Genomic DNA, 25,998 nt, shown 5'->3' on the forward strand with positions numbered 1-25,998 from the left:
AATGAGGCGATACTCAGTTAGGTGATCAGTTGCTGTATTGCCTTCATGGACTTTTGCATTCTTGTGCTCAGCTGTCAGCTAAGTTAGTTGAGCCAGCCTCCAAAGACACCTCCATCAAGAGTTTTTAACCACATGACCGCTGTTAGCTAGATGTTTTTTGTGTATCGACCAATTTAGAAAGCCCACGCAACATAGTCAAATTTGAAAACACTCAGGAGCACTGGGTCACTCATACTAGTAATACAAAGCCACTCAGATTTTTAATCTTGCCCATCTGCAGTCTGAATTACACACATGTACATATGATTCCATCATATTGATTTATCTCTCTGCTTGTGCGGGTGATCATGTCCCTGATTAAGCAGCCAATTACATGCATGTTTTAATCTGATACTCCAATCCAGAGCATCTCCTGTTCCTCATGTGGATGGAAAATACAATAAGTGATATATCCAACTAAGCCAAAGGAAAAAAAACTCTTATATATAGTGTGTGTTTTGGAATGGTGAGAGTGTGGTAGCACACAAAATCTTCCAATACCAATGCCATTTTGACAGAAGATGTTACTAGAAGGCCATGGTGTGACTGCTAACACCATCAGCAAGCAGCATGACATAAACATAAAAGGGGGCAATAAAGTCATGAGAGCTTGATAGGGAGGTAAAAGGGAAATAGAAACATCAAAGTAGACAAAGGGAGCATCTTACAGGAAGAATAGTTCAGTTATTTAAAGCCACAGACATTCAAAGACCTGTAAGCAAGGTTATGGCCAGGACTTCAAAGGCTAAAGATTCATTTGACAAGAGAAGAAAGCTGTTACCTAGATCTCTGAAGAAATCCAGCATCCATAACACAAAACTTGAACAGTATTTTCTTACCTAGAAAACCAGCAATACTTAAGAAGCCCCTGTTGTGTTTGTTAAACCTTCAAGGAAGAATGTGCACCATACTATATATTCATTCTCCACACTTTTCAAATTAAACAAATATCAAATGTTTGATACGCTCTGTTTTCCTAATAAACAACACTTTTATTCCACTCATAATATAAGGTATTATGCTTAAGGCTATCAGATGTGTACTTAAAAATAACTCTTCCCAGAGATGTCAGGTTGTAACAGTATCATTTGTCTTTCTCTTTACTTGCTCAAAAATGTTAACATGAAAAGCTTTATCCAAACAAGTATGGTGTTATGCTAATTCACTCTATGTTGATTTCAAAGGTAAAGTCTGACAATTAAATAATACTGAAAGCATTTGTTATTCTCATTTTCATTGTGAAAAAATACCCAATTTTAAAGTAAGCAGTCAAAAACAAGGCTTCACAAAAAAAAAAAACTTCCTTAAACAATAAGCTTAAACAACAAACAAAAAATTGTGTGTGAAACATTCCAGGTTGGAAACTATGGGCGTTCGGGATTCCGGGAAAATAAAAACATGCCCTTCAAATCCACAACCACTTTCATGCTAGCATGCTGAAGAGGGAGGGCCTTCCTCTCACCCAATAAGCAGCTGCAAAGAATGCCAAGAAAAAAAAAGTCACATGTGCCCATAAATCTGAAGCTACACCAGTGTCTGACAAGAGTTTAGATTTCATTCTGAGAGGGAAGAGTTGTGTGAAATGACTCATTATGAAATCCTGAATCAAGTTTTCACAATCTTGTCATAGCAATAATAGCTATAGTTTGTCTTGGTTTCTTTTTCTTTTTTTAAATACACCATGCTTCAAACAGCCACATGTGTTGAAAGCAACACCATTGTTTAGTCATTTGTCCTGAACTGCTCATATTGTGAGTTGTTGCAGGGTTGAATGCTACTGCCTCATAGATTTAATGTTTTGGGTTCAACGTCGAGCCTGGGCATTGCCCATGTACGTTTGTACAGTTTATTCATGTCATCACCTAAAGATGATTTTAAACTGGTCCATGAGGAATGAGAATAAGCAGGATCTTGAATGTAATAGCACCCTGTTCAAGGTTGTTTCCTGCTTTGTGCCTAGTGCCACTAGGATTGAAATGATTTTATGTATACATTTTCTGGCAAAACTTTAGTTTGGATATTGCAAAAATACATCTATTACTCATTTACTCCTAATCCACACGAGATTAACAAAGTGTTCCTTTGCTCTTAAATATGGTTATAAAGTAAAATTGTTATTCATCTCTATCCCGTGTGATATTTGATATGCTGGTAAAATGCCTTATGAATATTAAGGATTCACAGGTTATACAATGAAGTATGCAATATCAAGAAACATATGTCTCACTTAAGCCACTTCCAACCATTACAAAGAGAAGCTATTTCTCTGGGCCTTACTGTACAGATGAATAACCACTTTACTGATGTAAATGTGTAATAAATGTATTTTTGCAGTGCCTAAAGTGTTCCCATTTTTCCTTTACTACTTTCTCTCCCTGTAATTGTTTTGCATACCCAGTTTAAATAAACCCATACAGTTTTATACCTTCTCAGGAAGCTCATCAATCCTATTAAATTTCTCCAAATTAACAGTTTTGAAGATTCCAAAAGTCGTGCACTCAACCACAATACTTGGTAACTGAAGGAAAACATTCTAGCATTTATGTGAAATCTACCTCTAACAAGTTTCCACATAGGTCAGTAGTTGTTGCTGAAGAACCCATTTTAAAGTAACAGCTGGCATCCACAATTCCCTTAATAATTTAGAACACCTCAGTCTCCTCGCCTCCATTTGCTTTAACTGAAAATGTTCAACTCTTTCAATCCTTTCTCACTGCTCAAACTTCACAGTCCTGGTATCAGTCTAGTCACTCTTTTCTGGACTTTCTCTAGTGCTAATGTCTTTTCTTGTAATAAAACTGAAACCTTTTTTAACCTCTAGTGATTTTCACTAATTATTTGTTAAAAATTTTAATTCTGCCAATTTTTACATACTGTAATCTACACAAGGGGTCCTCTGCTGGCTTACACTAATTATCAGATAAAATACACAACCATAATATGTTTTATTCCCAGTATGTCATGCAATGATTTGTAATCATCCACTGTTGAAATTCTGCAACCTTTGGGATAATTACGAAAACAGTTATGGTTTTGAAAACTTTTTATAGGTAATAGCTTGAAAAAACTGCCAGGATACTACGTACAGTTTTTCTGATGTGAAATAATCTAATCAAGAAAGAAAGAAAGAAAGACTGAGTGCCTTTGTCATCTTGTCTGTCTAATCAGGATTTGGAGGGAAGGAAAGGTCAACATGGATGGGGATATAGAGGTCAAGGCTGCTGATTCATCTAGGAGAAAACACAAAAGAGAGTCATATGTATTGTGCAGGGTCAGCAGGGTTCAACTGGTGGGGGTGGAACTGCCACACAATTCACTACCAGCCCCATTAGGATGATCCAGAAAATGCGTGAGCTCAATGCACAAAAGATGAACTCCCAGCCTGCCACTGACACAGCAAAGAGAGGCATCTGGCAGATAGACAGGCAAGCATCTGGGGGGCTGGGCTGCAGCCAAGGTTAGAGGAGCGTGACCTTGACTTAGTGGTAAAAAGCAAAGGAAAGAAAGTGTCTGTTAGACACAATAAGCAAAACAAAAGAAAATGTAGGTTAGCGTGGAATTAAGCCAGCCTCTTCAATTTAGAGTTAAATCTGTCATTCAAGACTTGTCTTGTAAAATAAAGAATTTAACAGCCAGGTAATGCAGACATTCAGTACATTTATTCTGCAATTATTTTCTCAACCAAATTCCATATGTATGAAAGGTGCAATAAATTTTCAATAATAATGTTTAAAAAATGCTTAGTTTTCATGGGGGCATGTTAGAAATACTGGATGAGTATCTATCTATACTAATAAAAGGCAAAGCCCTCACTGACTCACTCACTCACTCATCACTAATTCTCCAACTTCCCGTGTAGGTAGAAGGCTGAAATTTGGCAGGCCCATTCCTTACAGCTTACTTACAAAAGTTAAGCAGGTTTCATTTCGAAATTCTACACGTGACAGTCATAATGGTCGACAACGTCTGCCAGGTTGAACTTTCTTATTTATAGCCCCATCTTCACGAAATTTGGTAGGCGGCTTCCCTGCGCTAACCGAAACTGATGTAAGTACTTAATTCGGTGGTATGACGCCACTGTTGGCCGCCATATTGAACTTTCCAATGTCACTAATACTCCAACTTCCCGTGTAAGTAAAAGGCTGACCCTATCTTCACGAAATTTGGTAGGCGGCTGACCCTATCTTCACGAAATTTGGTAGGCGGCTTCCCTGCGCTAACCGAAACCGATGTACGTACATATTTCGGTGCTATGACGCCACTGTCGGCCGCCATATTGAACTTTCCAATGTCACTAATTCTCCAACTTCCCGTGTAGGTAGAAGGATGAAATTTGGTAGGGTCATTCCTTACAGCTTACTTACAACAGTTAAGCAGGTTTCATTTCGAAATTCTACATGTAGCGGTCATAATGGTTGAAAACGTCCGCCATGTTGAACTTTCTTATTTATGGCCCCATCTTCACGAAATTTGGTAGACGGCTTCCCTGTGCTAACCGAAACCAATGTACGTACTTATTTTGGTGGTATGGTCGGTCGCCATATTGAACTTTCCAACGTCACTAATTCTCCAACTTTCCATGTAGGTAGAAGGTTGACCCCATCTTCACGAAATTTGGTAGGCGGCTTCCCTGCGCTAACTGAAACCACTGTCGGCCACCATATTGAACTTTTCAATGGTCTTTGTTACTTATGGGCCCATCTTCAAGAAATTTGGTTCCCAACACTAACTGAATCCTACTTACGTACATATATGCGTCCACAGCCTGCAGCTTGGTCACCGTGTGAGGCGGCGTTGGGTCCCCCATCCCAACGCCTCACACGTTGTTGGCTGCCTGCCTATATAAGGCCGTCCGTCGCTCCAGTCTCTACATTCCCTTCCTTGCTTCGCCACGGGATTCACGTCTCCCTGCTGATAACTACAGCCTTTTAATTTAATCCACGGCTTCTCCACTGTTTTATTGTTCGTTTATTATGATTATAGTTATTGTTTAGGTATTTTAGACTTACTTTACATTGTTCACATACCCATTTTCTTTATCGTTCCAACCGTACCCCCATTAACATGTCTATCGAGATGATCACCATCGATCAAAGAACTGTCACTTACCGAGTGGTTTCCATGCCCGGAGATGGCACCTACCTTTTCCATTCTCTTTGTTACATATTGCACGGCCATATCAGGCTAACTCTTGATATCCGGAGGAACATTGTGTCTTATTTATTGAATAACTGGGACAGGTTCAAGGTGTGGACTGATGACAGTACAGGAAATAATTATACTACACAGGAGCACTATAAGAGTGAAATGTTTAAGCCCTTCACCTATGGTTCTGCATGTGAGTTGATGGCTGCTGCTGAATTGTTCGGTTGTCACTTTCAAGTGTACCGAAATGGCCAAATATTTTACACCTTTCGACAACCGCCAATGCCTCTTAAACATCTGAGATTCACAGGTGATGATTTGAGTAGTGGACACTTTGATGTTTATGAATGTTTAAACTCTCAAAACCTGGATGCGAAGTTATCGATGAAACCGGTTGTATGCTTACAACGCTTGACAGATGCCGAATGTCACTTCAACACAAGTCCTACAAATACTGTCGTAATTGAAATAAACCTTGAAACTCAAACCGATTATGACAGCAGCAATCCAAGCTGTGAGATTTGAAACAAGATTACTGTTCACATGGCCAACTGTACGTTGCATGCTCAAGAGTAAGCTCAGCGCACAGCTTGGTCATATTACAACCAGAGGGCCGAACTGACAAATAATTATTGGTATATTTTCCCTCATTTTAAAAAGGTTTAATTTTCTTCTTAATAAAAATTTTAAGGCAGTACTTCGCCGCTGCGAAGCGCGGGTATTTTGTTAGTTTACTTATATATCTATCTATCTGCATAATTGTTACAGACTATTGTAGCAATTTATTTCACACTGTGCAAAATATCTGAATACTCTACAGAATGCTTTTCATGTCTATCTGTACATCTGTCTACCTAATCTATCAGCATAGCAGCTTTCTTCCCTAATACTACACATTTACTACTATCTATTTATAAAGCACCTTGAATATCTACCTGTCTAGAATACATTTTTCCATTCACATCTGTCTGTCTGTCTAACTATTTTAGACACCAGCTTATCTGACAGAATCAATTAACTATTACATGTTTATTGGTAAATCCCTGTGGTTGTCTATATCTATCTATACATTATATAGTGCTCGTTATATCTATCTAGCCATCGATGTATCTATCTGTTTCATTAAGTCCAACTGATGTGTGCCTATTCTTCTATACAATACACAATACATTTTTTTATCTGTGAACAATTCTCACTTAAAGTACAAGTACAGATTATACTAATTACTAAATACAGAATTGGTACACATATAAATGCAGATTTGTAAAAACAGATAAATAACAAGGTAGAAACATATTAAACCTAAATGGAAATCAACAATATCTGTCCATTAATTAATTGAGAAATTATGGCCAGCTGCCAATGGAGAAGATTAAAATTATACAAAGAAAGTCAAAAATAATGTCACCATTCTGGAGACCTTAGCCAACTAGCCACCTACTTGCTCCTGGGTTTTCTATATTGGAGTCTGCATTAACCCATCCAATTCTTGTCACCTTCTAGCATTGGACATTTTCTATGATTCTAATAGACAAATCACCTTTGAGCAATCGAGGGTCCTGAGGTTTCAAAGTATGGTCTACGATTTACTATTAATGTTTGCTCATCATGGCACAAGTGAATGGCAGCGTGTTGCATGCACACGTGCTTTTACAAATTTCATTGTACTCTGTACACATGACAGTAAACTTGAATACTTCTATTATATATGTATTTATTTATATATATTTTTAGCACCCTTAATCATTGTATGCCACAAACAGAAAATGTAGTGTCTGACTAAATTTGAAGTTACAAGTTTGCATTTCCCATGAAATTGAGAAGTGTGTCAGTATGCACTTTAGCAAAAATGTATATAATCTATTTTTTAAACGTGTTCATCTGTAAAAACACATTTAAATTATTTCATCTTTATTCAGAGAAAGTATTTTTAATTGAAAATTGCTTTTTGTGTTTATGTATTGCTATTTATTATGTGTTAAGATATGTATTCATGTAATTGATGTTTGAAGTCACTTTCAAATTTCCCTTTTAGAACCCCATGCAGAACTGTCACAAGTAAAAGGGCTCCACCTGGTTCTCAGAGTGAAGGGCTCAATTCTAAAACCAATAGGTCAGAAAGTGGGAGGGAGCCTTGGAATCCCTTGGATACCCAAGCTCAGCTGCGTTTCTATATTATCTTTGGAATTTCAAAAACACTTTGCAACTTTGCCAAAAAAAACATTTTTGAAGAGATAAAAAGAGGATGAAGTACAATGAGCATCCTAACATACTACAGAACTGGAAACGAAGCACTTCCATAGCAGCTGGATTAACTGGGAATCAAGATCAAAACTAAAACATTGATTGTAAGTGGCAGGCAGTTTTGTGACTTAGGGATTTGAAAGTAACATAAACATGACGGCCAATGGAGATAACACTCTGACCAATTAGATTCTTGTACAGAACAAAAACATAAAACCTGAAATCACAGCTATGGTCAGCTAACCCTCTAAACTCCACAAAGGCTCCTTTTCTTGATAATTTTCTAAGTCTCTATAGATGAGCATGGCACATTCCAAGTATTTTCCATCTGTGCCACTTTTGGAATTACAAAAATGTTAATTTATTCATTATTTTTAACTCGGTTTTTCTGCTTCAAAATAATCGCTGCTGGGCTGGAAGCTAACCCCAAGCCCAGTTACTTACTGTACATGAGGATAAAAAAAGCAGTTATCCTGTCTAGGTTAGACCCCAGTGTTACCAGGATAGGTTTCGTCCCTCTGATCCTGAATTGGATTAGGTAAGTTTAATAATAGATAGATGTATAAATAAATTTTAGTAAAAATTTGACTTGTTTTACTTTTAATAAAAATTAAGACTATGTCGTGCTAAAAGAGCTGGAAGTTTGTTCAAGAATTTGAGGCATATGAATTCATCAGTCATGACTAGGATTCTTGTTTTGCCTGGAATACTTTAATAATAGAAATTTGCCAGGCTAGTAGTTAGTGTGGATCATTTTTACAAAACTACTAAAAACTCATTATTTTGATATAGCTTTTTCGTAGCTACATTTCAGTTGTATTTCTAATAGGCTATCTGTACTATTCTCTGCTGCATTTTCTGGTACTTCTGTGATGGATATCTGCGCCACCTGATCAAGGCACCATGCAGCCCCCTGAGATGATGGAATGAAGGCAGGTGAATTTTCAGCACTCATTCAAACTAGAAATTTCTGTAGTACGCTTAAGTGAAGAGTACATCCGCATTGTATGCGTTGTCCATGTCTGCATCCACTTTACACAATTCCGAGGCGTAATCGTGTCAAGAAAATTACAAAAGGCGACTTTTAAAAGTAAATTAATTCAGTAGTATTACCTTTTCCCGCCACTCAAAACTCTCGACTGCTTTTGTGCCGCCCTCCGCATCTTGTAACAAACCCGTCGAAACAGCGTATTCTAAGGCCACCCTCGAATTTTCAACAGCACAACCTCGCTAACTCAACAGTAATACTAAAACAAAAAATAAAATAAGTTAAAAAAAACGTATTCATTAAAATTATTGTAGGCAAATGAATGTCCATTCATCGATAACATGAAACAAACGAATGCGTATCAAACAATGCCACTGACAATACTGCTATAATTAAAAGAAAAAGTAGAATTTCAAAATGCTCTTTCTTAACTGGAGATGCTGGGTTGTCTTTAGGACTGATTGACATATTTTACAGATAAAGCTTGGTCGGTTACTCTGTATGTAACTTATATTTTCATATTTATCGTAGCACACGTTGTACTCCCAGGTCCTTCAAAGCGTAACGGTACAGTGCATTCTGGGTCTAACTGCTTCTCGATATTTGATTGATCAGGTTTTGCGCTCATTCAAAGACTGATCTGATTGGCTGTTTAAATCAGCTTCCGGATGTGTGAAACAAGTAGCTGAATTAAATGACGCGAACGGTGCAAAGTCTTTTTATTTTACCTGCTATAAGAAATTAATGATGCTGAAAAAACAGCTCAAAATAAGGATTTCTTAAGACTAAGTAGGAACACTTAAATTGGCAAAACAATGGGCGTTTGGCACCCTAAATTACATGTCATTCCTCGAGGTGATCTAGCAAAGGATGTATTACTTGGAATCGCTGCTTGCAGGATACAAAAATTACATTTCGTCATTTATAAATCTTACGTATTTAAAATTTACGAAAAATTAAAAAGATAAAGTTCATGCAGTTATTTACTGTCGTCAGTATGAGTTGTGTATATAAAATTCTGATCAAAGTCCTTTTTTCGTCAGAAATTGCTATGTTGGCGTTTCAAACCCCTGGTGGTTGAAATCGACCGAAAAATGTTTGAAATGGAATAATACGTAGTTTCTTTTCACGCAAGGAACGCACCCCTTCGCTAAAGTCTACACCTACTTTTATTTTCAGGGCTGAGAAATCTAATCTGGAATGACTGCAGTTACTAAATACAACTTTGATTAACTTGCAATGCCCAGTCTGGAAGCCTTGATGCCCTCCATATCTGCAAAACCCAGCCTTGATCGCACCTCGATTCCGCTAACATTCGGTGGTCCTCACAACGTTACATCTACACGATATGCACATGCCTGCAGCGATTTAGCTCCATTTCTCTTTAAGTTTAAGAATGTAAATCAAATTTTGATCAGTTGACAACTTGCCTTGTATTTTTTCTTACTTTATATTTTATTTTGGTGTGCATTAATGTCACCTAAACAGTGTCCTACTTCCAATTCTGCCCCGATCTTTTGCTCTGGGAGTGCGTGATGCTTTCTTCCTCTTCGCGTATAAAATTGATCGGCGACTTTTAATTGACCTGATGTGATCAAGTGTGTGTGTGGCCCCTATTCCTCCACCTCAAGAGTCATCCAGGGATGGTTTCCTGCATTGCCTTACGCTGCTCAAGTAGACACAGCCGTCCCGCAATCCTGTGTAATAAACGGGCGGGGAAAATGGAAGGGCGGATTACGTTGCATACGTAAATAAAATGTATACTCAAATCTACGCATGGAACACGTTTGCACTGGTTAATAATGTGTACCTTTGTAAACCGACAAGAAACACAGAATTGCCCGAAGCACTATCATTTAAAGCCTTGTGCATATCTATTTGCTTTCCAAATATCCCGCGGCAGTCTCGGTTTACATTTACGTGTCGTTGTGCGCTACATTTATTTGCAGCTGCAGAAATTAGAACATTTTAACCCTTATTTGACTTAAAAAGTGCTCCAACCAACAGTGGTGCGCGAACATGTTCATCTATAAATGTTGGTTTTTACTCCTGCTGATTGACTTATTTTATGGCGGTCCCAGTTTCTGTCTGTAATTATTTTACTGTCTCAGTAATAGAATACAATACAATTTATTTTTGTATAGCCCAAAATCACACGAGGACTGCCGCAATGGGCTTCAACAGGCCCTGCCTCTTGACAGCCCCCCAGCCTTGACTCTCTAAGAAGACAAGGAAAAACTCCCAAAAAAACCCAGTAGGGAAAAATGGAAGAAACCTTGGGAAAGGCAGTTCAAAGAGAGACCCCTTTCCAGGTATTTTGGGTGTGCAGTGGGTGTCAAAAAGATGGGAGTCAATATAATACAATACACGGAACAAATCCTCAATACAGTATACAAATAATTTTAGAAGTACGGAGCAGAATTTAACAGTAGATGATATCAGATAATATATAATAACCTGATTATGTCAGATTTTGGAAGTACATATCTTTGTTTCAATGCCCATCCACAATGGTTTTTTAAATGACAATAGTTTGAATGTTTAAATCATCTTTTGCCTTCTTGCAATTCCTTTTTTTATTTTGATATCCATTCTGCACATTGTCTGATGTTCTTTAAAAAAAAAGGCTGAGCGGAAGGAAATGCAAACTGCTACCAGACATTTGAGTCACATCCATTTCGTCCGGTTATGCATCTGCTCTAGACGTATAGCCCCAAAACACTGCAGGGCGAGTAGCAAAAACAAGGGCTCTTCAGTGAAGCGCTGCGGCGCAGCGCTCGCCCATTAAAATTCTTACATTAGTCACACATTGCCGCTTACTGCTAAATTGGTTAGGCGCATGCGATGTTAGCAATACCAAGAAAAGGCAAACGAGACTAATTTGAAGACAAGTATCAACTGTATGAGGAAAACAAGGACTGAAGGAAAGAGAATCTCCGCTTTCCCACATTACGGTTGTTTTGTGCACTGATTGCGCACGCGTTGGACTCATTAGCGCTGTAAACACACCTGGCTTAAATTAGGGATCCTTTTAAAGAGGAGGAAGAGGAGAATTGGACCCTTTTGCAAACTTTGCTTAACAATATTCGTTTGTGTTTTTCTGCTTTTTATTTTTACTTTTTTATTTATCATCTTCTTTAAAAAGCTATTGCAGATTTTTTTATTTTCTTTACGTGTAAGAGTTTTTTTTGATCTGTCATCTTGGATGTTTTAAGTGATGGGTAATTTAATATTTAGCATAGTGGTATTTATCATGGAAATATATATTCTAAAAATGTATAAAACATTTTAAAAATAAGCTTCACGAAAATGCTGATCAGCAACTGTGGCAGATTTTAGGAAACCTTTTCTCCTTCCACTTCGAAACCAACGATTCTGATGAGGGGCTGAGATGGCGCTGGGGCCTGTTTAGCTGCATGTGAAGGCTCGTTGGGGTGGGGGGGTCAACCTTAATTCTTTGCAGGCTTAAAAGATTTTTGGGTAGTGCCAGTCCTTTGTGTGCATATATGTGTGTGTTAGTGTATAGGGCTATGTTAGCGTGCATCTGCAAAAGAAAAAAGGTTAAAGTGTTTCCCCCATTGGTAAAACGGAATGCAAGATTAAAATATTTTACCTTTATTAGGTGTGAAACTAAAAAGAAAAGAGTAGAAAACCTATATAGGAGGAAGGTGGGGAAAAAAGTCAAGGTGGATGACATGAGTAAAGGTGAGGAAATGGAAAGAGATTTAAAAAATTAGATGGCCATTAAGACCTGGAGAACGATGTGACCCCAAGGCAAGAAGGAGCTTAGCTTCTTTTGTGCTTCTTTGACACAAAGAGAGAGCAGTATGGCTGTGATCGAGGTATGTGAAGTGTGCTTGGCTTGGTGAGGTCTTTGATCTTAACATCTTGAATGTGCTCCCTAAAATGAAACTGCTAGCTACCAACAAGAAATGTAGTAAATAAGATTTTAGACTGGCAAGAGGCTGTTGTTTAATGTTGAATTTACAAGAGGAATTGAATACAAGGGAATTGTTAGTGACATTTGTAGCACATATTACACCTCAAAATGCCTAGTGAGGAATGTGCCTCTCCTTTGTGAAGTGAGCTGGTTTGCATTAGTTAGATGGTCAATGGAAGGAGATCAAAGAGGAAGAAAGGTTCTTCCATATATGAGTCCGTCTGTAAAATGGGGAAAAGTCTGTTTGATGACCTGTATAGAGGAGAGGGTGGAATGGGAGGACCAGTGGACTCCTGGCTTTGACAGCCCTTTGTACAACATAAGATGGGTATCCTATATCAATGAAGGGACCTCTTATTTTGAGCTTAATTAAATAAGTCAACTTCATCACTGAAGACGTGACCAAGTCTAAGGAACTGTGGAAGAGCTCCAGGGTTTTTAGTGTGCCAGGGATGGAAGGATTTGTAGAAAAGCTAACTGTGCAAGTCAATTGGATTGTAAGAGAGAAATTTCGACATTGCAGCCAAGGTTGTGGAATATCGCACAGTGTGTATATCAACACTCCGGATGTGAATCCTGACCCCTACTGCAAGCAAATCTGCACACTAGAAGTGTTCCACATCCAATGCACCAAGAAGATCCTGGGCATCACTTAGGAAGACAGGGTTCCACACACTAAAATTCTGGAATGCTGCTCATCAACCAGCATTGAGGCCATGCTGCTCATCCGTGTCTTCCACATGGATAAGTCTCAGCTTCCAGATGGTCCCATACGGTGAACTCGCTGAAGGATCCCGACCTCAAGGTGGACCGAAGAATTGCTAGAAGGACTACTTGAAGCATTCTCTCAAGGCCTGCTCTATTTCACAAATCCTGCTTGAGACACTTGCTGGGGATCATGTACTTTGGAGATGGACAATAATTGAAGGAGTCCATTACTTTGAACAATAGACCCTTCAACAAGAGGAGAAAAGAATGGCAATGCATCACCCATGAAACCAACCCACTGCACCTGGGGGACCACTCCCCTGCCAATCATGCCCCAGGGTCTGCCTTTCCAGAATTGGCCTGCTTGCTTTCCAGCATACACATGAGGGGGAGTAATGGAGATGGACAAATGGATGGATGGTGTCCTAGTCGAATTGATGGACAGCCATTACAATAGACAGAAGTTTAAGTTCTAGAAAACTGATCAATTGATATTTACAAATGGTAGAGTTGTGGTAGTAGTAGTATTGACTGTAAACCTGATAGATGAATGTAAAGTAATAAAATCATTAATGATATCCTTTAGTGGGCTTCTGGACCAAGAGGCCGCATCAACACAATCATTTTTCTTTTGCATAAGTCTGGTACAAAGACTACGTAGGAAGGAAAAGTGCTCTTCCACCCAGCTGATGTTGGTGTAGCTAGGTCCCAAATGGTTGTGTGTGTGTGTGTGTGTGCGTGTGTGTGTGTGGGCACGTCCAAGATTGAAATAAGCAATAACACTTGTAAAAAAATTAAGTTGTTTAATTGTACATATTTATTAAAAAGTGGTCATTTTATTTTCTGGACCTAATGGCAAATACCATTAGGTTATTTTCACATGCACAACATACATTGAGATACTTACTGATAGACTATTGGTGGTTTTATGTCAGATCAGACAAACAAATCCAATAGCAAACCACAAATGTAATAAGAAATTTGTAATTCTTGTGTGTGTTTTGGAGGGTGGCTGGTGGTTAATATTTCTATAGTTCTTGAACTGCTATAAATGCTAAAGTTTTCCCCTTGGAACAAAAAGTCCAATATGTCTAACAGTATCTATAACATCTCATAATGTTAGCAAAGACTGACAGGAGCCAAGGTATTTAAATGCAGTTCTGAGTATGACTAGGCGGTAGTTCAGTAAGATGCCAGTACTGTATGTAGTAGTGGTGGGTATGATCAGACTTGCAGCTGTTTTGTTAACCACATTTGAGCGTCTGAAAATGGTAGTCTGGTGACGCCTGGGTTACGATGTGGCTTTAGCGCTGAACTGCCTCTAGCCCACATGTAAAGTAGTCAACCATTGTACTGGTGCCTTCCAAAGATTTGCTGCAGCTGTGGTTTCTGTTACGCCTCTTGTAGTTGTGGATTTTATTCAAAATAGCTTGAATAATTCCACGGCATATATTAAGACTGATTTATATAACTGTCCTTGGCTATGTCACTTTGTCTTCACACACATTTGGAGTCAAGGACTTGATTTGAGCAGGTTGAGGAGATAATGTAATACTGTAGTGGACATGACTGTCTCTCTCTGCTTAATCTCCAGCTGTGGATGCGTACATTGTATTGTAACCCATGTGTTACCTGATTACTTAAAGTGTCTTAAGGTGGATGCAAGTATTAAACTAGTTAAGTTAGAAAAGATCTTTGAACACCAAGCTGTAACTAGTCTGACATTTATATACCAGTAAAGATTTTTCTTGGGTAAATATGCCCTTTGAATGGCTCATGTGCAGAACTTTGCAACTAAGCGCTGGAATACCAAAGCAGGTACAGACTAGGGTGGTGTAGCAGCTAACGGTACTGTTTGACACCTCCAGAGATGCACAGTATGAATCAGACTGTGCCCATTAGGACTTCTCTGGGTAGTCTGGCTTCCATCTCCCACATCCCGAAGATATGTTTGTTAAATTGGCTTGTGTGTGTATAAGCATGTCCAGTGAGAGCCTTCTGTTCCATTTAGATTTGGATCTGACTTGTGCCCATTGATTACTCTCTGGGCACTGGCTTCTTGTTACACGGTTTATACATTACTAAGTATAGATAGAGGGGTACATGTTGTCTGTTTGGGGGGGTCTGGCTGCCTTGATGTGCAAAGCATGCGGTAATTCTGAACCCCTGCACTTAAATTTGTTATAGATTGACCACGCTGTTCTCAATCCTGTATTAGTAGAGGTATATTTAGAGGTCCATCAGAAGACTCAAGACCTTGTTGGTATACAAATGTCGCCTGCATATAGAATGGCACGGCACTAGAAATGCAAACCTCGGGGCTGTGCGGGTTGGCCACGCCCAGATGGTTGTCGTGGCACTGTATTGCGCTCAATTGTGTAATATGAAGACTGGAAATGCCGCAGAAATGTTGATTCCTTTCATTTAGATACTTGACTATTCAAGCATGCAGGCTCCACCCTGGTGATTCCTCATTGGGTTTCAGCGTTTGCCTGATTGTTTTTTTTTTTCTCTCACTTTTTTCTTTCTTGGTGCGGCGCCAGAGCTGCCACTCTCCTCACACAAGTAGACAGCAACGCCTGGTGAAGTCGCACCACCTCCTGATACCTGCTTTTTATAACCGGTCTCTTTCCAAACATACTTTTGCAGGTTTTACCATTCTCAGAGCAGTCCGGCAAGGATCGTTCCTTAAGACAAGAACAGATTTTCTCAGGTAAGCCCCGGTACCGGCGATGACAAGCAGCCTCCAGCATCAGAGCAGCGCACGTGGATGTGCAGGCGCTGTCGGCTGCGTCAAAGCACGCCGCCCACTGCGCATTTACTCCGGCAACTGCTCCGGCTCTTCATGCCTAGCGCTTTCATTACAATTGATCACTGATTTACAGCAGGTTGCGTTGCTATAGTAAAGCTGACTGCATCGATATATTCACTAGGATGGTGCAGCGTTTTTACCGTTATGTGCAGATGCGGTCATCCCACGGGATAACCAAATCTGTCCCCTCTTCATTGCGATGGATTATCTGATCAAATAACGTTGGAGATTTGGGGTTTTAAAGCGATGTTGCAAAACGGCTTGGTAGCAGCTGCATGCGTCATTTTTATAGCTTTTTTCATGTGGCTGTTGACTCTGCTTCTACACTTGACTTGCATATTCCGCAGGTGCCGAGTCGGTGGCTTTCATTTGTGTTATTTGCATGAAATAGGAGCGCACTGCCGCCATATACTGGCGGGGCGGGAACCATTCAGGATTGCACCTCGTGTTATTTCATATGATGATGAGTATGATTTCGTGGTGAGACTAAGCCGAGCCTGCAGTGACCCGCCGCGAGCGCGCGCGCGCTCTCTCTCTCATTCTCTCCACTCCCACCACGCTAGTCTGAAATAGCAGCCCCCTCCCCTCTCATGTGACTCCGGGGTATGCATTGGAAAGACCGATTATAAAGCGAGGCAGCACACACTAGCGCTCAGCTCTGCGGGATCTAACACTTGGGTCTCTTGTCTGCTGTCATTGCCAGATATCCACGTCTTCTCCTGTACTTCACTGCCATCATGGTCGAAAGTTTTGCTGGAACATGGAAAATGTGTGATTCCAAGAATTTTGATGAGTATATGAAGCAGCTGGGTGAGTGCACAATGTATTCATTTTTTTCATTTGCTTTTAATCTTTGTGTGTGTGAGATGGTGGTTCAGAAATGAGCTTGTACTGCCATTTTTGGCACTCTGTATTCCTTTGTGCTGAGTGAAAAGAAAATCTACGGTGGGTTACCTTGAACCTAATAACTGATTGGAACCTTAGGCCTCCATGCTTACCATCCCAGAAGAAGCCATAAAACCAAAGTGGCCCTATAGGGCGGTGTCAAACGCCAATGCTGCAGTAGCTGCACATTTTCATTCTAGCCAACTTTAATTACACCTGCTAATTTAACACAATGCTTGTGCCTTTTTTTAAAATAAACAAAACAAGCCGACAGATTACCAGCTATCTTGGGATGTGAAATGATCATGGATTGTCACCTTTTCACTCCAGCTAATCTCCTATTAAGCTATTAATGAAGCCCGCTATTTAAATGTATGGCTTGTTAGTGTTCTTATTCTGCCACACCAGCCATTGCCAAAACTCCTTTTCTGTTTTCTAAGATCAACATCCAAATATGTTTCTGGACCACAGCTGATCAGTATTTCTTAGCCCTTCATTTTTTTCCCCCAATTAAAATACATATTGCATGCCATTATTTCAAGTGCAAATGAGTCAGCTTGGTTATCTTTTGGCTGCTCATTAAAGAAGAAACCAAACCATTTAAGATGCAAGTGACAGTTGAAATCAAAGCAACACCTTATGCACCGTTAGCCTTAGTACTAGATAAAGTGGCAGGAATGAAAACCTGCAGCTGTGGTGGCCTTCCAGAATCACAGTATGGCACCCGTGCCATAAGACAATTGATTTTTGATTCCCAAAGTAACCAAACGCATCTTGGTTCCTGAAAGAACCTTTATTTAGATCTTTAAAAGGCTCCTTAAATAGCCTTGAATCGGTGATAACATATTTGTGTTTCTGAATTTCAAAGGTCTCTTGCCACATACAATAAATAACCCATACTAAGTTCAGTTTTCTTGATGTTTCAGTGTCCTGCTAGGTAGCTTGCTGCACATCGAGTTGTTTTGTCTATATATTACAAACCATTTTCAAAGCTCAAAGAACCCTTCCCAGAATGAAGTGGTTCTTTGTCAAGCAATGGATCAATGGGAAACCACATAACCCAGTAAAGCGCCATTGTAAAAGCCTTATTTTTTAAGACTATATAATGTTGAGTTATAATCCAGATGATTGCCAGTGCAGTTCACACAGATGGCTGTGACCATATACCTTAAGATGCCTTACTCTGATTGCCGAAAACACGTACCGAGTCTTGTCAAAGATGCTTTCTTCAGAAAGATACTATGCATATGCCAAAAAGACCATTTTATCCAGCCCCATGCTCCCCAAATGAAAACCAGTTCTGTGCCACAGTGTTAGTTTGTGAGATGAAAACTTGTATTGATGCAGTAGTGTTAACCTTGATAAACCAAAACCGCGCTTGTGCTCAACTGCAATTGCAAAGTGTGCCCATTCCACATGTCAAGATACAACATGCAGAAAGTCGCCACACTTCTAAGTGATGGTCCCAGCTGACTAGGAGCCTGAGATAAGATGAAGCAGCCATTCCACCTGCACTTCAGAACAAGTCATCCATCTGAAGCTAAGTATGTTTAGGCCCTGCCAGTACTTGGATGGGAAACCATCTAGGAAAAGCTTGGGTTGCTGCTGGAAGAGATGTTTGTGAAGCCAGCAGGGGATGCTCACCCTGTGGCCGGTGTGTGGATCCCAATGCCCCATTGTAGTGACTGGAACTCTGTGCTGTAAAAATTGGCGGTGCCCATTGGGGGAGATGTAAAACCTGAGGTCCTGACTCTCTGTGGTCATACAATCCCTAGGCATCTTTCAAAAGGAGTAGGGTGATTCTTGCTTTCCTAGGCTAAACACTTTGTCCATTGTGGCCCCCTAGTCATTCATATCCCTTACTGGCTAACTATCTCTCTGGCCACTTCACCACCTAATAGCTAATGTGTGTTGAGTGTACTTGTGTAAGAATGGCTGCCATTACTTCAACTGCACCATCCGCCTGGATGAGTGGCACCCATACTGTATGTCAAGTGCTTCAAAGAGCCCTGTATATATGTGACTGATTATTTATTGACCCTGGATGCACTGTGCTTCATGGAGCTGGAATGTAAAGCACAAAGTGGATAGTTCATGCCCAAGCTCTGGCTTGCTGTGCGACTCTGCCCATCTTTAAATGTGGGGGGCTCCACTTGTGTGTCTTGTGCCCAATGACTTGAGCTCTCTGCTGTCCAGAAATGTGGATAATTATTGGGTTAAGATATGCTCAGTTGTGCAGAAATGGTAGCAGACATCACTGTGGTGTAGATTCAATGCACTGGGCACACTGTTTAACTTTGGCACGCTTGGCATGGTAATCACTCAAGCGATCTGGGTAGCTATGCATTATTTAAATGACGTTGCTGTGAAGGAATAGGAATTGTACTGCTGGGTTTGAAGTAGATGTTTGGATATTCCACACCAGATAGAATACTCAATTATGAAGCTATTCAAGCGTTATGACTATTAGCCATAGCATTTGTATTCAAAGTAATTGCTATGCAAGCAGGGTCTGCATCCTTTGATGTAGGATTTGCAAAGCTGGCAGTTTCTTTTGCAGAGACCCTGTGGTGCCACCCCCCTGAATTTTCATGATGTACACCTAAAGTGAGGTAAACAATACCACCATTGTAGTTTAGAAGCTACATTTGATACGTACGTTAGCAGTGTGATATAAATAATAATGGCTTGAGATTCATTCCCTCATCATGTGCATTGTACCATTTCTATTGAACAACCAAAACTCTGAACCTGTCTTTCCATTCATGTGATTAACCCTGGTCGCAAATGTCTTTGACTCATGTAGTGTTCAGGCACCCCCTAAAATGCCATCTCTCTATCCTGGCAATGGGTGGGGAGGAAAAGTTGGGAAAGTTAAACTACCCATTGTAATCCTGTTCAATATGGTGTTTCTCAAAGTGGGTAAAGAACTGGTAGAGGAGCAAGGGGATTTACTGTAATAGGAGAATTAGGGGTGGGAGTGATGCCCCGCGGCCTTTTGTTCTCACATAAAATTGTGTTCCTAAAGAATGAGGTTGCGTTACTGTGGATTCATTTTCCCAACCATTTCAAATTTGTTTGCCCACATTACAAAGGTAAGCTTGGCACCTTGATGTTTTCTAAAATTAACTACCTCTGGGTAAAAGGGCATCTTGTTTTGAAGCTGCTATTTATGTTGGAATCCTGTCCTTGTTTGCATAGGAAAAACCACTTGAACTGCTCCATTCCGGTGGAGACCTGAATGGAAAAGTCCAGGTGGCTGGGATGGGTAATTTCCTGACTGCATTGTACTTTTGAAAAAATGTGCTGGCTCTGGTCACCCCATGAAGTGTTATTGTGGAGGTCTTCCAGAACGGAGATGGGAAAAGCATATGAGGAGTGGATTTATAGCCCCGGTATTCCCACCTCCTTATCCATTGTGTGTGGTGCATGGAACAATCCACAATTTATTGTAATCAAAGTAGAATGGTGCACGCAAGGATGGAGCTCTTTTAAATGTTAATTAAGTAACTTTGACTTGGAATCTAAAGCTAGAAAAGTCTGGACAGCAAGATCATTGGGCCTGATCGACCAGCTGAATGACGATGACAACAAGGTTTATTTCTATAGCAAGTTTTCATACAAACAATATAGGTCAAAATCTGAAAATTGTCATCAAGATGACAAAAGGAACAAGGCTGCTAAAGTCTGGGTGTGGCTGGATGGAAACTCTGTAGAAGGATTTGGACAGGCAACATGGTAGTGCAGTCCTGGGTTTGAATCCTGAGAACAGATTGGAGTTTGCATATTCTCTGTGTCATTGGGTCTTTCTCCCCATAGGTTCATTGAAGACTCACAATAGTGTGCCCTGCTATGGATTCATGCCCTTGTAGAGGGTACTTTACTGCCTTGTGCAACGAGAGTGGGATGAGCTCTCTCTGGCTCACCTTCATTTTGGGTTAAGTGGGTTTGAGAATGTCATTTGAATGGTGGACATCTCTGCACGGCCCAGGTGACGTGAACTGTTAAAAGCAGAGGGTGTCCCAGAGGACACCTGAACAAGAATTTTAACATATGGCACAAGAATTAGTGCTGCTGCCTCACAGCTTTTGCATCCTTAGATTCCCACCATATTCCCCCCCAAACACCTCACACAATTTGGTCGCTCTGTCCAGCGTTATTGCCCACATTGTACTCTATGATGCCTGGGATAAGCGACAGCCTCCGTGATCCTGAAATGGATTAAGCACGTTTGATAAAGCATGTTTGGTCTGTTCACTCACAATTGTGGCTGTACAGATCAGCACTTTTTAAAGAAATTGCAAGATATGCAGTGCTCGTGGTTTGCACCATCTTTTCTCTTTTTCAGGCCTGCCGAGTTGTTGCTCTGCAGTTTGTGATGTTCCTTCATTGATCCAACTCTGCCCCTATTAGCAAAGGAGTGTGGTCATTAAGACAGCAACAGGGTGCAGTTTGTGAGATATGCTATAATTTATATATACACTCCCGTGAAAAGACGTACACCCCATGAAATATCTGAATTTGGCATATGTGGATATATCAAGATTTGATCTTTATTTAGTCAGTATCTATAGATAAAGGTAGTGTAACAGAGGGGCAATGAAAAATTGACATTGCCATAATTTATTCAAAGAAAAATGAACAGATATACCATTTCCGTACGGTTCCCCCTGTGGCTCTAATAGCTTGTATTGCCCACTAAAGTCCGTGTTTCCCTTAACTGGCTAGCAGTCTCGGACATCGACTGGGAAAAAGTGTTTGGCAGTCCTCTATGCAGAAATCTTTCAACTGTATGGTGTTTGAGGGGTGTCCTCCGTTCACAACTAGTTTTAAATCTCCAAAACTCAATAGCATCTGGGGCGTTTGGGTATTCAGATCTGAACTTTACCTTGGCCACTGCAAAGTCATCCAGTTATTTCTTTACAGGTGCATTTACTGGTATGTTTAGGGTCACTGTCACGTTGCAAGGACCATCTGCATTTGAGCTTCAGTCTTCGGGTCTACTTCTCATGTAGTTTTAATATGTGCAGCCTCTTTCTAATGGTAGACTTGTTCATTTTGACATCAATAATGGGGGGGGAAAAAACTCAACTTTTTAAATTTTTATGGAAATGCACACAGTTAAATGCTTTTATTTTGTGAAATCAAGGTATAGAACAAATAAACAATGCCAAAAAGGAGTTAACTGTACAAAGGTTTATTCACATTTTTGATTCATCAAGGTAGTCACCTTTTGCTGATATAACAGCCAACCCAATTGATTCAGATGGCCATTTCCTCTATGCAAGTCACCAATTGTGCCTTCAGCAAAAGGACCCCAGACTATCACATTTCCTCCTCCATGTTTAACAGTTGGTGTCTCACACCAGGGAACCATCCTTGCACTAATTCAATGGCGTACAAACATCCTGCATAATGAAAAGAAAGACTTCAAATTTTGATTCATTGGTCTATAGGACTTTCTTCCAGTCTGCAGTAGTCCTCAGTTGGTATTTCAAGGCCCTATTTTGTCCTTTAAGGGCTTTATTACTGTCACTCGGCCCATCAAACCTGCAGCACAGTCTCCTCTTCACAACAGAAACGGACACTTGCTTTTTTCGACTGCTGATGTTGTTGTGCTGCGAGGTGAATATCACACAAGCTGGTGACTCTCAGTAACTTGTCTTCTGATTGGGTTGTGATTTTGGGTCTCCTAGATCTCTTCCTATCAGTTTCTTCCAGTACCCAATTGCCCTTGGACTGTATTGGACACCACACGTATTGGCATTTTTTTTTTTTTTGCAATTTCTATAAATGAAAGGCCAATACTTCTAAGGGTAATAATGCTCTGTCTCTTGCAGTTTTCTTGCCTTTCTCACTGGAATTTACAATTTTCTACAGTGTAATATTGTAAAAGTAGTACCTCAGAGAGTTTAGTAACAGTCTGTTCCAACTCTGCTTTAAGACAGACTGAGGGTTATTAAGTAATCGACAGAACTTGGGACACCTGGGCAAACTGTTTGCTTCAACTTGCAAGACTTCCATTTACTTTTAATTTCTACAGAACATCGGTAGGTTGTAACCTATTAGTTGTTCCCTGAAGGACTATTTAATCTTCTGAAATATCATTTTTTTCATTTTTTGTTAACCTAAAGTTTACACTTAAACCTTTTCTGCTTATCTTGTCACCATTTTACACCATTCATTGCATTTCAACTGACTGGAAAAAAAAAAACTGGATAAACTTTTGACTGGTAGTGTATAGGAGGTGAACCTGCAATACAGAAAAAGTATATATTTTTTTTTAAGCTTTGCAATGGACTACAAAATGGAAATGTGACATGTTTGCATTATCCCCCTTTTGTCTATTGATTGTCACGAGTCAAAAGAGAGAAAACCATTTCATGGGGTGTACATACTTTTTCAAACGACTTTATATATAAAATATATAGTCTATTTTACAGGGCTAACAATGAAACAGTGGCAGTAATCAGGCCTACTGTAGCATGCAGAAGTATTGCTCGAATGTACTTACTTGTGAATTTTTGAAATGTTCACCAACCAGAAACAATCCTGTTGGTGCCTATCTGCCCACTAATGTACAGGCCACTCAAGAACAAAGTCCTCTTAGCTTTTTCTATTCACTGCCCCCCATTTGATAATTAACCACTTCACCTTTGTAGTTTTACTTAAATGATGTTGCATGTGCGCACAGGGAAACCCAAGTTCACTGTTTTTGAAACCTACTTTTGTCTTTAAGGATGTGGGTTTTCTTCAATGACGAATTACCATTACTGGCCACTTTGCCAAAAGATTAGTAGTGCTAGACAAGATACTTTTTCTGCCCACCACCGCTGAAGCACTCCTGGGGTTAAAATCCTATTCAAGACTTTTACAGTGTCACCATAGTTGAAATTCACTCTTAAAACTGTCAAAGTACATGCAGGGCTGACCCAAAAGCACAAACCAAGTGGAGGTTAGGGAGGAACACATCGAGGTACAGGCAGCCTTATGCGAAGTGAAATAGAGAGAAGGTGTGTGATCACCACATTATACTACCTGTCTTGTGGATAAATTGATTATGAGGCTGCCCTGCATTGAGCTGCTATCTTGTCTGAGGATGTTTTCTTCCTTTCAGGAGAAAATTCAGAAAAAGTACCCCCTTACATTTTCAGCCTCCTGAAAAGAAATGCTGCTGCAGTTTGCCAAATGTTTAAATGATTTGCATTTTTATTTATGTTTGGCTTTTGGTTGCTTTATCCAGTCTGATGCCCTTTGCATTAAGGTTCCAATATGTGCAAGTGGCCTGGAAATGCAGCATAGGTGTCAAATGCTGAATGCATGTGCACTTACTGGATCACATGGAGATCGACATGAATACAGCGGGGTCCATGTCATGCAAGTTGGGGAATAGGACATACGGAGGCAGGTCTGATGCCTACTATGGGGTTAAGCAGGGCTGTGGACCCTTAGTAGGGCTTGGGTGTAGATCACTGTCCATACTGCACTTCTCTGGTTGTTGAATGATTTGTAGTGTGAGATGAGAAAGGTTTAATGGCCTCTATTTTAAACAGGCAATAAAGCCCCTACAGCATTTCCAAGCCTGTCAATCTTGGCAAGCTGTGTCAGGTCTAGCTTGGCTACAAATCATCCCAAAAAAAAACGAACAGATAATTGTGGGAATGGAGCAGGGCATCCTCTTGCCCATTCTTGGAAAGGTAAAGACCAGAGTGTTTTTTGAAGTGAATATTTGTAGTGCACTGTTGCCGGTGGGCAATAACCCATGAAATGTCTAATCTGCTGACTTGCTTTGTTAAGTTGGGTGTTGAATTTCAGTTTTTGGGGACCAAGAGAAAAGTTACACTTTCGTTTTTTATTGTTTCTTGCAGGTGTTGGGTTTTTAATGCGACAAATGGGCTGCTCTACTAAACCCACAACTATCATAGAGCTCAACGGTGACGAAATTATCGTGAAGACACAGAGCACATTTAAAAACACAGAAATAAAGTTCAAATTGGGTGAAGAATTTGATGAGGACACTGCTGATGGCAGGAAGGTCAAGGTGAGGACCAACTCTTTGCATAAAGTGAAATTGTAAACTTTTTTTTAATTTGTGTGAGAAACCAGCAAGCATAAAATAATTAAAATGTATTCTTGATTCAGTTAGAAAGAACTACCAGTGCTAGCTTGCTCTTTCTTTCAGTCTGTAGTGACGCTTACAGATGGCAAGCTGGTTCATGTTCAGAAGTGGGATGACAAAGAGACAAGTTTAGTGAGGGAAGTCAAGGATGATGACCTTACACTGGTGAGTATTCTTTTAAACTGATGATACAGTCCACGGTGTATTGACTTGGCTATCATTCTAGACTCTTGCTTTATGGTTACCTTGAAGCTTTGCCTAGTGTGATGTTTGTGTCCTTTGTATTCTTCCCTCAACATACAGTAACCAATTTGACTACACTGGTACCGTTGCTTCATCAAGTTTCCTACCCTATGCCCTCCTCCATTTCTGTACATTGCTTAAATTCTGGGATTATTTTACAAAGGCTTGTAAAAGTTTACAAAACTTTTAAGAGTTGCTTTTCATCTTGCTGATTTGTGATTGGCTACAAACCTGAATTTGACTAAATGATTTAAGACAGATTGACGTTCTATTTAAAAAAAAAAAATCCCATTAAACTAGGTCCACTAGTGTGAATGTGGCAGCAGCAACTCCCATTTATTTGGTTTAGGGAAGTTTAACTATAACATAAGCTCCCATTGCAATTTGGCAGCATTTGGCTTTTGTAATTTTAACTTATTTTGCAAAATGGAGAAATAGAGAGAAAAAAACCTGCACCAATAAACTAAGGCAAACTGGAATATTTCTTGTGATTTACTATTTGTGTGCCAGGCTTTCCTTTATTAAGCCATCTAAATTTAATCAAGGAGCTCAATGTCCAGCAAAGACTCATCTGTGAATAAACTGAATAAAAACCTAGGAATAAAATGTACATGCAAGGAAGTCAACTGCCTCAATTCAGAGCTTAATGTGCATTTTTTCTTTTCTTCCTCCCCACCAGACTCTCACTGCAGGTGATGTGGTGTGTACTCGCACATACAAAAAGGAAAAATGAGCCTGCAGTCTGCCACCCCGTGTCTCCCCCCACCTCATGTACAGTTGGCAGGAGAAGTCCAAGACTACCTGTAAAAGCATTTTTTTCTTTTTTTTGCTCTTGCTTCCGTGTGGAGTGTTTACCACTGGGCCCACAAATAAAA

The 25,998-nt window shown here is 39.9% G+C and overlaps 1 protein-coding gene across 2 annotated transcripts; it reads left to right on the forward strand.

The window, feature by feature from the left end:
* Positions 1–15,609: 15,609 nt before the first annotated feature.
* On the forward strand, positions 15,610–25,996 carry LOC120517949 (fatty acid-binding protein, heart-like). 2 transcript variants are annotated; one of them, XM_039740480.1, is made up of 5 exons: positions 15,610–15,777; positions 16,580–16,686; positions 24,630–24,802; positions 24,944–25,045; positions 25,803–25,996. In XM_039740480.1, exons 2-5 carry the CDS (start codon positions 16,614–16,616, stop codon positions 25,854–25,856), a joined length of 402 nt encoding a protein of 133 aa, XP_039596414.1. In that variant the 5' UTR covers positions 15,610–15,777; positions 16,580–16,613; the 3' UTR covers positions 25,857–25,996. The 2 variants fall into 2 exon arrangements, with proteins under 2 accessions (XP_039596414.1, XP_039596416.1); XM_039740482.1 differs by lacking the exon at positions 15,610–15,777 and having other exon boundaries at positions 16,482–16,686; positions 24,904–25,045.
* Positions 25,997–25,998: the final 2 nt, after the last annotated feature.

The sequence above is a fragment of the Polypterus senegalus genome, chromosome 17 (genome assembly GCF_016835505.1).
Source record: "Polypterus senegalus isolate Bchr_013 chromosome 17, ASM1683550v1, whole genome shotgun sequence".
Classification (NCBI taxonomy): domain Eukaryota; kingdom Metazoa; phylum Chordata; class Cladistia; order Polypteriformes; family Polypteridae; genus Polypterus; species Polypterus senegalus.

What these genes read in the sequence shown, in the direction of transcription:
- LOC120517949 (XM_039740480.1), top strand. Translation starts at nt 16,614, where the DNA reads ATGGTCGAAAGTTTTGCTGGAACATGGAAAATGTGTGATTCCAAGAAT. An exon ending in TGAGTATATGAAGCAGCTGG is followed by an intron (nt 16,687 to 24,629) that starts GTGAGTGCACAA and finishes TGTTTCTTGCAG; the next exon opens with GTGTTGGGTTTTTAATGCGA. An exon ending in AGGATGATGACCTTACACTG is followed by an intron (nt 25,046 to 25,802) that starts GTGAGTATTCTT and finishes CCTCCCCACCAG; the next exon opens with ACTCTCACTGCAGGTGATGT.